This window comes from Harpegnathos saltator, unplaced genomic scaffold (genome assembly GCF_003227715.2).
Source record: "Harpegnathos saltator strain DR-91 unplaced genomic scaffold, Hsal_v8.6 scaffold61, whole genome shotgun sequence".
Lineage (NCBI taxonomy): Eukaryota > Metazoa > Arthropoda > Insecta > Hymenoptera > Formicidae > Harpegnathos > Harpegnathos saltator.
Window position 1 is genome coordinate 893,139 of NW_020230438.1, and position 12,576 is coordinate 905,714.

Here is a 12,576-nt window from a genome sequence, read left to right on the forward strand (position 1 = left end):
AGCGTGTCGCCTAAATATACCCGGCCCATTCCGAAAATATCGGCGGCATCGCTGAATCAGCTAGTCGATACCCGCCGCGCATCCATTCTTACAAACATCCACCGTCCGCGCGTATTACCTCTCCCTGCCTCTCGCCGCTCGCCCCTTGGCGACACTTCATTAATTCACGGAGCAATTAAATCTCCGCTCAGCTACGCTAAATGCCTTACTAAGCGGACTGCTCGTCGGAGCGACGCTTTCACCGGGCAAACGATAGACACGCCAGCGCTATTTTTACGGCTAAATTCTTCTTCTTCCGTCAAAGGAGGAACGCGCGCGCGCCCGCTAGGGAGAGAGAGAGAGAGAGAGAGAGAGAGAGAGAGAATGTTTATTAGTGATCGCGAACCCATTTCCGCTTATGTCGAGGAACACAGTGTCAATTTACGCGCGACTTATTTCCCGCCCAAGTATTCGGAAAAGAGGAGCGAGACACGGAGGAGCGCCCCGAGCGCTTTCCTACGGCGTATTTAACTTCCCGGCACGTTGGCGTATCAAACATCCACGTGGTGCGCGTCAAACAGTTTACAAATACCTTTCGCCAGCGCTACCAATAATAGTCGTGCACTAATGCGGGGAATTCAAACTAAGGCTTTAAGGCGGACTAAGAAGCATTACCGTCGAGCGAGCTTAATTGTTCGCCCGACGAGCGATACATCCCGCTTGGTTTTCGCTGTTTCCACAAAGATTCGATGTTCTACCGGGTGTTCCACACTCTGTCGTCGCGCCGATAGAATCCGTAACGAGTCTTGGAAAGGCGCACCGGTTCATGAGAGAGAGAGAGAGAGAGAGAGAGAGAGAGAGAGAGAGGAGAGAATTGCTGGAAAACAATTAGAAACTACAAAATAATTAGAAGCTGCAAAAGAAAAACCTTACGAGCATCCTGCATTGCGTCGCGACTCGTCGCGACTCTCGGCGTCGAATATCGCAGTGAGAGATATATAAATAAATATCACAAGTTAAATATCTCCGCGTGAAAATGAAGCCTGTCCCGTGTGCGACGGGAGAACGCGCGCGCGCGTGCGGTCCGTCGACTCAGCGTCGCGACGCGATGCCCGAGAGAGAGAGAGAGAGAGAGAGAGAGAGAGAGAGAGAGAGAGAGAGAGAGAGAGAGAGGTTGCGCGGCGCGTTGAATGTTCGACGATGATGATCGCGCATAACTTTGCCTGCGCAGTCATGTTAATTCTGGCTAGTCAGCGGATAGAGAGCGTGATCGGTAATTGGATGGGACACGACGTCGTGGAGCGCGAGCCAGCGCCGACGAAGAGAGGTGCCGCCCCGACGATCGTGGAATGGTAAGTAGCCGCGCGCGCCTCCCCAACCCTCCCTCCTCCTCCTGCCTTCAAACTTCCGATCTCGCAATTAGCGTCATATCGCCGCGTTATATTGGCGTATTTAACGCTGTGGGAAGCGCGGTCGCTGCGCGACGCCCGGGGTGTCTTCAATTTTTTTTCCGGGACCATGTAATGGAGAGAGCGAGCCGCGGGAGGGAAGTTTCATGCGCGCGAGCAATTTTCGTGCGGAATTAAAGTCGGCCGGAAACTGCGCGGGAAAGGAGGGATGGCGCGAAAAATGAGTGGCGGTGGAAAAGCGCGATAAAGTCCGCGTAATATCCCGCGGCTTACGACTCTCGCCGCTCGCGCGGAAAACGGTAACGCGGCACGCGTTACATATACACACACACACACACACGCACACACACGTACACACCGAGTCGACACAGCAAGCGAGATAAGCCCCGCGCGCAATCTCGTGGGATCTTTTCCTACGCGGTGACGAGATTGAAACGAGCTGGTCAAGAGAGCCGTCCCACTGTAAATTTAAACCCGTCCCGCGCCGCGTCGGCCGGATCGATTCCGTCTTTAATTTACCGCGTTATCGCGTCTTATCGATAAACCGCGCGACCGAGAATTCTGCTCTTATCCGAGCGGCGCGTTACAGACGTTCGTAATTACGAGAGAGAAATGGAGTGAGAAGAAGAGAGCGAGGGAGAGAGAGAGAGAGAGAGAGAGAGAGAGAGGGACGGAGGAGTAAATGAGGAGAGTGCGAAGAAGCAGAACGCGTAGAGCACCGATCTCGCGTATCCGATCTCGTTCATTGAATCACAGCACTCGCGAGTGCCGTGAAAAAGAAATACATCGACACGCGCGATTGACTCTCGGCGGTGGCGCGTCATTCTCCGTTTCCCTCTCAAACTCGAAACGAGGTAACCGGAGAGATTGACGCGTCGTCGCAGGTTTATACTGGCCTGGGTGTCGGGATTGATCTGGTCGGAGGTCAAACAATTGTGGGACGTGGGCTTGGAGGAGTACGTGAACGACATGTGGAACGTGATCGACTTCGTGACGAACTCGCTCTACGTAGCCACGGTGGCGCTCAGGGTCGTAGCTTACTACAGGGTGCAAAAGGAGAACGAGGGTCAGCTGCCGGGTTCGGTGATCGAGCTCCAGCGTGAGCAGTGGGACACGTGGGACCCGATGCTCATCTCCGAGGGCCTCTTCTCCGCCGCGAACATCTTCAGGTGATAAATCGCGAACGAGCGAGCGAGCGAGCGAGCGTCGGTCTGCGCGAGATAGAGCGCGAGATAGAGCGGTCGTAATAAGCCGCGAAACGGCCGTCGGTTCTCCGCGGTATAAATGTTGCGCGGCGGAAATTCTTCCGCGAGATATTAATATTCATGTGACGCTGAGGAAGCACCGCGCTCTCTCGAGAGTACAATTAGCCCTCGAAATGTCTGGAGGCGGTGCGCAAAATTATTAAATTATTTTACGTATGGCACGTAAAGTGTTGGTATTTCGTAAAGTTGGAGAAACGGCCGTTATTGAATAATCGTGTGGATAAATTTAGACTCGGGCAAGAACGTGCAAGTCGCACAAGCACGACAGCACGCAAGTTGTTTGACAAGACACTTTTCCCCGTCTACGAGAATCGACTTTGCCTCGCGAAACGGATTTGGAACACGGCGACGTTACCGTCGCGATCTTGTTCGTTGCGGCATCCGCCTGGCTGCCTTGCCTTGCGCGCTCAGAATGACCGCGCATGAATTACCGATCGCATCGGCAGGTCGATGCCGCGAGGTACGCGAGAGCCACTGGATATATCGAGAGGAAGAGCTGGTTCTCGGGAGCCAGTATTATTAGAGGTGTGTGCTCGACGATGGTAATATGGATAGCTATCGATAAACGATGGGCTTAGCGGTGGCATAAATTATATCGATAACATCGCTGCAACGTCGTTTTTCGAAAGTGCGCACACAATAAGTAGAATCTGTTCTGATTTAGCAAACCCTGCGCGGAAATTATTAACCTTGAACATAGTTACCGCGATAAGTTAAATTAAATTAAATTAAATGTCAACTTTTTCTACACGCGCATTTTTTGTACGAACCACCTATACTGATTAATGTCGATATCGTTAACTTCTCCATCGTACGACAATAACTAAATAATAACTAAATTATCGACAAGTATAAATATATATATATATATATATATATATCGATACCTTTCGATTAGCATGGTCGATCGTTAATTAATTACATCTCTAGGCATTATCCGAGGTAAAAGCGAACAACGTTGTGTTGCAGCTCGCTGAAGCTCGTCTACATATTCTCCGTGAATCCTCACCTCGGCCCGCTGCAAGTTTCCCTGTCGAGGATGGTCATGGACATCATGAAGTTCTTCTTTCTCTACGTGCTGGTGCTGTTCGCCTTTTCTTGCGGTAAATGCCCCCCATGCGCTAGTAGAGCAACAAAGAGAGCTGCGATCAAGCAGCGTACGTGCTTGAAGAACGGATCGTTATAAGAGGAAAAAAATAACACTCCCCTCAGGTCTCAATCAACTGCTGTGGTATTACGCGGACATGGAGAAGAAGCGATGCCCGACGGCGATGGCGTATTCATCCAACGCCAACGTCACCACCGACACAAACGCGTGCATCGTTTGGCGCCGTTTCGCCAAGTACGTAAAGACAACTCTTTTGCACGCCTGTCTCTTGTGCGTAATACGCCCCATTCTCCCGTGAGAGAAAAAGAAAAGCACATAGAATTAAGCGATTCTACTTTAGTTCTCGTAGCGGGGGCGGGAGAGGACAATGTAGACGCGGATCTCGACGCGTAAAGTCGCAGGATTTACACTTTGCAGCTGAAACATTTCTTGCCATTCCGTTTGTTCGCTCGACAGTCTGTTTGAGACCACGCAAACGCTCTTCTGGGCGGTGTTCGGCCTGGTGGACCTCGAGAGCTTCGAGCTGGACGGCATCAAAGTGTTCACCAGGTTCTGGGGTATGCTGATGTTCGGCACTTACTCGGTCATCAACATCGTCGTCCTCCTGAATCTTTTGATCGCCATGATGAATCATTCCTATCAGCTAATCTCCGTAAGTGCAGTTTCTTTGACCTCCTTTGCGACACGGCGCCGCCGTGTGTATGTGTGTGTGTGTGTGTGTGCGCGCGCGCGCGCGCGCACACACGATCTATGTTCTACGTTTTAAGCTAACTTTTAAGAGCAAACTAGCCGAATGACCAAACGCACGCTCGGATTCTCGCTGCCGACGTTAGTCGCTGGCACCGTTCACTCATCATGTCGAACGAACGTTAGGCCGTTAATCATGTCGAATTTATTCGTCGCCGCGAGATCGACCAGCGAAGATAAACGCGAGATTCTCGCGAAGCGGATAGAACAACGTCGTCCTTGTCGTCGCGCTAGGCGAATTCGCTGCGCAGCAGCCGTTCTCGCATTTACAATCGAAGTCGAAGTTAATTGGCCCCGGGTTGACCTGGCGATATTCCTGATCAGGAACGTGCCGATGTCGAGTGGAAGTTCGCCAGGAGCAAACTTTGGATCAGCTATTTCGAGGAGGGTGGGACTGTGCCGCCGCCGTTTAACATTATACCGACCCCGAAGAGCGCCTGGTACGTTGGCCAGTGGTTGTACCGGAAGCTCTGTGGACATAGCAGGGCCGCCAAGAAGGAGCACATGCGGACCATCCGGGTAAGCGACGTTGCCTCGAAACGTCCGGGTAAAAGCGGAATACTCGATGTCGCCTTTGTAACGAGAAATTCTCCGAGAAATCGTCAGCTCTCTCACTGCCGATTCCCGAGCCCGAATTCTTCTTTTTCCATTTCTCCCATCCCTCCCCCCTCTCTCTCTCTCTCTCTCTCTCTCTCTCTATTTCCTTGGCGACATACGAAGCAAGACGCAGAATAAGATGTCACTACCAGAATATCGCGAGGAACTCTGAATTTTTAAAAAGTGATGAGAAACGTATTCCGTCACCGTCGGCGGCGACGACGGTGCATTTTTGCGATTTTCGCAAAAGTTGCCGCACCATTTTCGATTTTAAAATTTGATTCCCGTTGCCGCGCGCAGCGAGAGCAGCCAGGAATATTTGGGGGAAAACTTCATGCATTCGGAAGTCGGGAGAGAGAAAGAGAGAGAGAGAGAGAGAGAGAGAGAGAGAAGAAGGAGAGAAAAACAAGAGAAAGAGAGAGGTGTTGCGTTTCTTTTAGAGCTTAAAAAGAATATTAAATCTGCGGGGAAATTTCCTCTCCTCCTGTGAAGTTGACGATCGCCTGCTACGCGTTGCGTCGCGTGAACTTACAAATTGGATGGGATTCCACAGAAACATTTTCTTTTACTTGCGGATTCCTTGAGAACGAGACAATCTCGGCGAAGCTCGTCTTGCAAGGAGGGATTGTTGTCGCAACAACAAAGTTTCGAGTTATTACATCGACATAACCGATTGAAGACGAGCAAGTATCTGTTTTATTTAATTTCCAGCATATCTCTTATTTTAACAGAGTTCTGCGACTTTTGAAAACAGATACTGAATATACAGGGTGCTAAATTTCAAACGTAACCTCGTAAAGAATCTCGAGAACTGTGAGAGATATTAAAAAAAGCTAAAACACGTGTTCCATGATTTCGAAGGGGAAAGAGAATGGCGCTATCAGTTTTCTATTTGGAGGGCATTTTCAAGGTCAGTTGGAGGTCAACTTAATTTTTTTAAATAGAAAACCCAACTTTTTATTATATCCTCTTTTTCTACCAATTAATTTTAACAACTTTTGTCTGAAACCAATTTTTTTATTTGCCCGATATCTTTTGAAATATTTAAGGAAAACTTGGTCTTGGTTTTTCAATATTTAACTTACTTGATATTCCGCTAACTATTCGTCGAAAGAAAAAATAGCATTAGACTTTTTTTACTTTATTTACTATCAAGAATATATTACTATAATAGTGCCCTAACTTTTGTTAACTTATCGACCTTTGGAAATTTCAAAATTCTTAAATTAGACGAGATATTGTAAATGTTTTAGCTTTTTTAGATACGTATCTTTTATAGTTTTCGAGATTTTTTACATGTTACGTTTGAAATTTAGCAATATATATATATACATATGTATACATATACACACACACACACATACACACACACACACACACACACACACACACACACACACACACACACACACACACACACACACACACACACATACACATATATACAATACCGAAATTTGTAAAAGGACGATGAGATGCGATAGACGTCGGTTTGCCTCAGTATGTCTCGCCAAGAAGAACTCGAATACACGTCGACTGAAGAGCACATGGTTGAAAGGTGGCACGACAGTCGGGAATATATTGTATGCGGGAGCGCACGTGTAACGTGTAACGAGGTCTCGTGAGAAGCTGCGTTTTCAATGCCTGACTCTTTTCTCAGCGGAAGGTGAAACAAGCATCCGAGCGAGACTTCAGGTACCAGAGCATCATGAGAAATTTGGTAAGACGATACGTCACCGTGGAGCAGCGGAAAGCCGAAGGCGAGGGCGTCACAGAGGACGACGTGAATGAGATCAAGCAAGACATCAGCGCGTTTCGCTGCGAGCTCATCGAGATACTGAAGAACTCCGGCATGAATACCTCCACCGCGGCGAGCAGCGGTACCGGTAAGTTTCGTCGACAAGAGAGAGCCGGAATTAATTAACTATTATAATACTTGGCCGATGATGAGTTTCGTTAAAGAAAAAAAAAAAAAAAAAAAAACAAGAAGAAAAATAAATCGCTTACGCTCGAGTTCTCGCACGAAGTGCGCGGTAGTTTTTGTCGCTGCAAGAGAGCCGAGCACACACGTTGACCGTTGTTGAATTCGAACATGCAAATTAATAGATTTGATCGAGGGACAGTATCTCATTGTAGACTTTGTTTAAACGGCAAGTGTACATGATATTGTGCGAGCGGAATCATCAATCTCCTCGCAGCCCGCTCTGCCGGCACCAGCGGTACAATTAATCGCTGTTTTGATTTTAAACAAATGCGCATTATTCAACGCACGCGCTGCGCTACGAACGCTGGCTACGTTCTCCGGGCTAACGAGGAGAGTTATACGAATAACAAATTGTTAATCACGCAGCGCGGAACGTCGAAACTTTCGCGGATTCGACTGCCGCGGCGACCCGCCCGCGTGCGTTATTATTTTATTCGCGGTGACGCGTCAGCGCTCGCGATCTTACGACGATCACTCGTGTGATTCAAACTCTGGAGAAGAACACGGACATTAATCACTGCCGGGGTTCACCCGGCAGAGCTAATTGCCGCAACGAAGGATTTCCCGGCGACTCTGTTCGGGTATCGGGCGTCATTCTGAATCTCCCCGGTTGTTTTCGCCAGCGAGGGCGAGCGACTAACAAAAACGGTGGCGATGAACGGACGTCCTACCGACGTCGTCCTAATTGAATCAACGTTAAGCGGACGTGAATCGATTCAACAGCCGAGTCAAACGGGTGCGGACTATCAATCGCGCTTGCTCCGAGCATCTCTTCGGCGTCGTTGAAATTCCTCCGATAGCTTCCGGTAGCTCAGCTTTCGAGGGCCGCCCGTCGATTTTCCGTTCGGCCCGATATACGACAGCCTTAGAGATTGCCGTCCGCTTAGTCGCGGATGGCAAGCAAAGGCGCCAGAATAAACGTTATCCGATTCGCGATTCGATTCAGTTCTCTCTTCTCTCTCTCTCTCTCTCTCTCTCTCTCTCGAGTCTTCCCAGTCGTTTGAGTTCCTTTGAGTTTTCGCCAGACAGCCCGTCGAGGTCGCCCGTCGACACATTTTCCCCTCTGTCTGTCCCCGGTAGACGCTAGACGCTTAAAGAGAGCTGTCCATAGGTGCGGGTGGCAAGAAGAACCGTCAGAAAGAGCGGCGTTTGATGAAGGGTTTCAACATCGGGCCGCAGCCCGGCGGAAGCGGCACCCTGCCGCCCGTGGCCGAGTTCATAGCGTCTCTGCAGCAAGTGCAGCAGGAGAACTCCCATCACGAGCTATTTGGCTCCACTCTAAGCGGTATATTCGGTCCGGGCGCGACCCCGAAGAAAAGCCCACATCACACCAGCACTAATAGCGTGCCGGGTCTCGCCACCGGGCCGCGACAAAGCCGCGGCACCCGAGGCAGCTCCAGGAAGAAGCGCTGGGGCACTCTGATCGAAGCGGCGAAAGCTGGCAGAGTCTCGAGACTGATCGGTAAGTCGATCAAGGTTACCTCATGCTGACCTTGCTCTAACGACCTTAACGAGCACGAGTCAACGACGGTGTCGTCGCAGCGCAACGCGGAGTGCCGCGGAGTGTCTTTGCTTTTCATTTCTCACGAAGAAGACGCATCTCGAAGAGATTGCATCTCAAGCTCGAGCGGGGACATTTGTAGAGAAAAAAAAAAAAAAAAAAAAACACAAAGCCGAGCGGAAGCTCGTCCTCCTGCCATCCTGCTCGAGTCGCTCCCTGTTCGTTCGTCGACTTGAGTTCGTAACAATTGTTGCACCGTTGAGAGACGCATTCGGTAACAATTGTCACATTATCGAAAGATCTCACTCGGTCTCACGCGTGCCAATTGTATTTACGCTCGTATTTACGGAGGTATTCTTGAGAGCCGTGTTTACTTCCGCCATTTTCTTGGCTGCTGCTTGATAAACGGGCGAACGTTGTTCCCTCTTCCCAGGTAGATCTCGTTCGGAGGACTCGGTGTACTCGCCGGCGTCCGAGGACGGCGGCTCGCGCTCCGAGGGCTCCTCGGACTCCAAGTCCTCCCTGGAGACGCCCACGACGAGCCACGATGTACAAACGCAGCATCCCCATCACGCGCATCATCACGAGGCGCATCACATGTTCGCCCACGGCCTGGGCCCGGCTCTGGCCGCCCTGAGGAAAAAGCGCAAGAAGTTCTCCGTCTCGAGGTCCTCGACGCCCGCGATGACCAGCAGCACCAACACGAACCCCGCGGAAGCATCGAGCGGCGCGATACTTCCCATCGCCGGCGCCTTGGTGTCGAGGGTGTCGAAGAAGCAGCTGCAGCGCGCCAGCAGCGTGCCCACCAGGGCTGCCGACTTGGCGCTGCAGTCGATAACGCCGCGGCGGCACGAGGTCACGCAGAGCCAGCAGCCCAGCCTCGACGTCGTCGAGATCGCCAGTATCAGCGAACAACAAGGTGAGAGAGGCTCGATACTCTCTTGTTCCCTCCTCGGCCCGTTGTCTCGCGCCCGTGCACGTGCTAAAGATAAGCCGCGCATGTTGGCTATCGCGCGCGTAATCAGCGCGATTATCGACTAGCTTGGCCCTTGGTCTTGGCTGTCGGGAATCGCAATTAGAATGAACCGAGGAGAATCAGCGAGACCGCGCGCGCAGCCAAAGCGACGGCGGAGACGCCTGAGAGGACTGCTGAGCGTTCGCCGTTCTCTCGTACTTGAAATTCACCTCGACTCGTGTTCTCTCTGTAGTAGAAATTACAAAGGCTGCTTTATCGAGATATTTATGTCCGGAGTTTCCCCGCGAGTCTAATATTTGTTGCTGCACGAGCAGTGGAGAGGAGCGAGAGGGAGAGGGCCTCATGACGCGTCTCGTGGTCGATTTGCAGGTGTTGTCAGCATGGCACCGCTGACACCATCGACCACCGAGGAGAGCGTGGTGGCGAGCGGCTTGACGTCGATCACCGTGAAGCGAAACGGATCGGCGACGCAGCTGCAACGTCTTCCTGGCATCGAGCCGATTTCCGGCCACGACGTGTCGGCCGGGTGGCTCTGAGGAAACCGACGTGTCGCCGGCGGGCGACAACAGACCAGTTGACACAGGAAGAACCAGTCGGAACTCACCGAGCTTCGTTTTCAACGGCCGTGAGGCTAGGACGACGCCGACGTGACGATCGTAGCAACACGGCACGACCGTCCCGGCGTCGGCAGACGCACAATGATGCCTTTCTCGCGACGACGCGCGCCATGCCGATTAAACGTAAGAGTGACGTCGATCGGGAATCTCGAAGAACCTCCCTGAGCCCTCTCTCCTCTTTCCCGCGTCGAGAGAGAGAGAGAGAGAGAGAGAGAGAGAGAGAGAGAGAGAGAGAGAGAGAGAGAGAGAGAGAGAGAGAGAGAGAGAGAGAGAGAGAGAGAGAGAGAGAGAGAGAGACGCTCCTTCCTACCTTGGCGAGCGCGAGGTCCTTCGCTAAACGCGCGGTCCCGTCTTCGTCCTGTTCGATCGTGCGTCCGGCAGGGTAACGGCGCGCGACATTAACGCGACATCACGCGGAGGGCATTTTTGTCAAACGATATAATAACGCGTGTCGCATCGCGTAATTGGGAATATATTCATATTCAAGTTCACACTTGCGTATCGCAGCGACTACACTTTATACCACACTCTGCGCGGATATCCTTTCGGACTTGCAACGTGGAGAAATTTGTGCGCCACGTGTAAAATAGTTTCTCACGTCATCTCTTCGAGTGTTTTGTACCATATATATCCATATATGTACGAGTATATATATCCCAGCCGGATGAATACTCCAAACTCATCACTCGCAGACAAAAGTTCCCTCCGCGTGCGATTCCGCGTGAGTGCGATCAGCGCGATCGCGCACGCGATGTTTTTATTTAATTTTTCTACGATGACGCGAATTGATCCTGATCTCTCGGTCCGAGAGAGTGTCTCGTGCTCGGTGATCACTCCGGTTGGTTCTTACTTTCTCGATCTCATCGAAAAGAGGCATTCGACTCGGAGGCTGGGAAAGCTGTATGAAATGATCGCACGGGAAAATACGTACGAGGAAAATCTCGCGGCGATCGCACGTCGCCTATCTTACCTCGCGTGCTCGCCTCGAGATTCGCGCGAGGAACGCGAAATCTGTCGCCCGTACGACCGTACGACGGAGAGATTCGCGGACCGCGCCAACTCTTCCGTTTGCATCGCACCTGGAGAGCATCGATCGAGCCCTTCTTCTTGCGTGACTATCTTTGAGCGACGATCGACGGTAGATAGTACTGAGAATTATTACTATTACCACTACTGCCAGAACGGAAGTGGCACGTGAATCGATGACGCACGCACACACACACACACACACACACACACACACACACACACACACACAGACATTCACACAAATAGCCTAGTCAGGAAGACACTAGTCAGAAGATCTCACTAGCGAAGAAAGGAGAATGCTGCGCAGAAGAAGAAGAAACGACACTTATACCGCTATACGTTATTAAGTTAACCGTCGAGGAACAACGAGAGACTTGCGTTACGTTGGTCGTAAAAGTCGCGTGAACGGCAAGCCGAGGAAGCCATCGAGGCGCCTTCTCTCAGAAAGAGGAGCTAGTCTACCGAAGAACGAAACTCTTTCGCAGCTTCTTTTGCCTCCTCTCCAGCCATGGTTTCTCTTACCTTTCTTCTCGATGTTTCATTTCCTCCGCGTACCTCTCGCGCGCGCAGACTCACTCTAGTCACGAAACCAATCGATGTACAATCATCGCCGCGATAAGCGATTTTGAATTCCTTTTGTATTCTACGACGTAGCTTAGACACAACGGCCACGAGAGCAGCGAAGTCGACAAGGTAATTACGTGTACGTATTCTTTCTCGAGACGACCGCGCCGCAGATTGCACGAAAGGCGCGCGCGCGAAAGGGCCCCCGAAGGAGCTCCGAAGAGCTTCTCCGCCAAGAGTGTCGTCTCGACGACACCCCCGAGAGGACGACGTTACGTGCTGGTAGTAACGTGGTACGCAAAAATCGTCCTTTAACGACCGCGCGAGTAGCGCCTCCTGCAATCTGCCCGCGCTAGAGACTATCGAATAGCTACGAGATCTTTCGTTACGTCGTCGAGTCGCCGGACGATGTCGGTTCGATCCGCAGGAGACCCCGAGGAGCCGAGCGCTCCCCCGGCCGGATCCTTCCGATGAAAGATCAGCAGGGGATGCAGCAGGAACAAACACAAAGTGGCACGACCAAAGAACACGCCGTAGCATAGTCGAGTAGTGGCCTAAACAAACAAGCGGGACGAGGAAGCGTACTATTTCCTATAGATATTACGTGTATATCTACGTTAATGAATAATGAATTACTATCGTTAATGTTAAACGCGAGTCGCGCGGTCCAGCACCACGGACGGAGTGTCACCCCTTCTTCCTCCCTCCCTCCCACCGCGAAGCGAGTCGCCCTAAGGGCACTGTCCAATCTCTCTCTCTCTCTCTCTCTCTGTATTCGTCTCATCGATCCTCCTCCCGTG

The 12,576-nt window shown here is 51.3% G+C and overlaps 1 protein-coding gene across 4 annotated transcripts in view; it reads left to right on the plus strand.

Moving 5' to 3' along the window:
• Window positions 1-10,383, plus strand: part of Trpgamma (Transient receptor potential cation channel gamma) — an 89,803-nt gene extending 79,420 nt beyond the window's left edge. For 3 of the 4 annotated variants that reach the window (XM_019841156.2, XM_025304460.1, XM_025304462.1), the window contains 10 exons: window positions 1,211-1,331; window positions 2,273-2,557; window positions 3,623-3,756; window positions 3,866-3,995; window positions 4,218-4,413; window positions 4,833-5,027; window positions 6,766-6,991; window positions 8,201-8,551; window positions 9,024-9,509; window positions 9,936-10,383. In XM_019841156.2, coding sequence (XP_019696715.1) covers window positions 1,211-1,331; window positions 2,273-2,557; window positions 3,623-3,756; window positions 3,866-3,995; window positions 4,218-4,413; window positions 4,833-5,027; window positions 6,766-6,991; window positions 8,201-8,551; window positions 9,024-9,509; window positions 9,936-10,102 — 2,291 coding nt within the window. In that variant the 3' untranslated portion in view covers window positions 10,103-10,383. Of the gene's footprint in view, window positions 1-1,210; window positions 1,332-2,272; window positions 2,558-3,622; window positions 3,757-3,865; window positions 3,996-4,217; window positions 4,414-4,832; window positions 5,028-6,765; window positions 6,992-8,200; window positions 8,552-9,023; window positions 9,510-9,935 lie in introns of those variants that run through there. The other variant, XM_025304463.1, reaches the window with a different exon arrangement.
• Window positions 10,384-12,576: the final 2,193 nt, after the last annotated feature.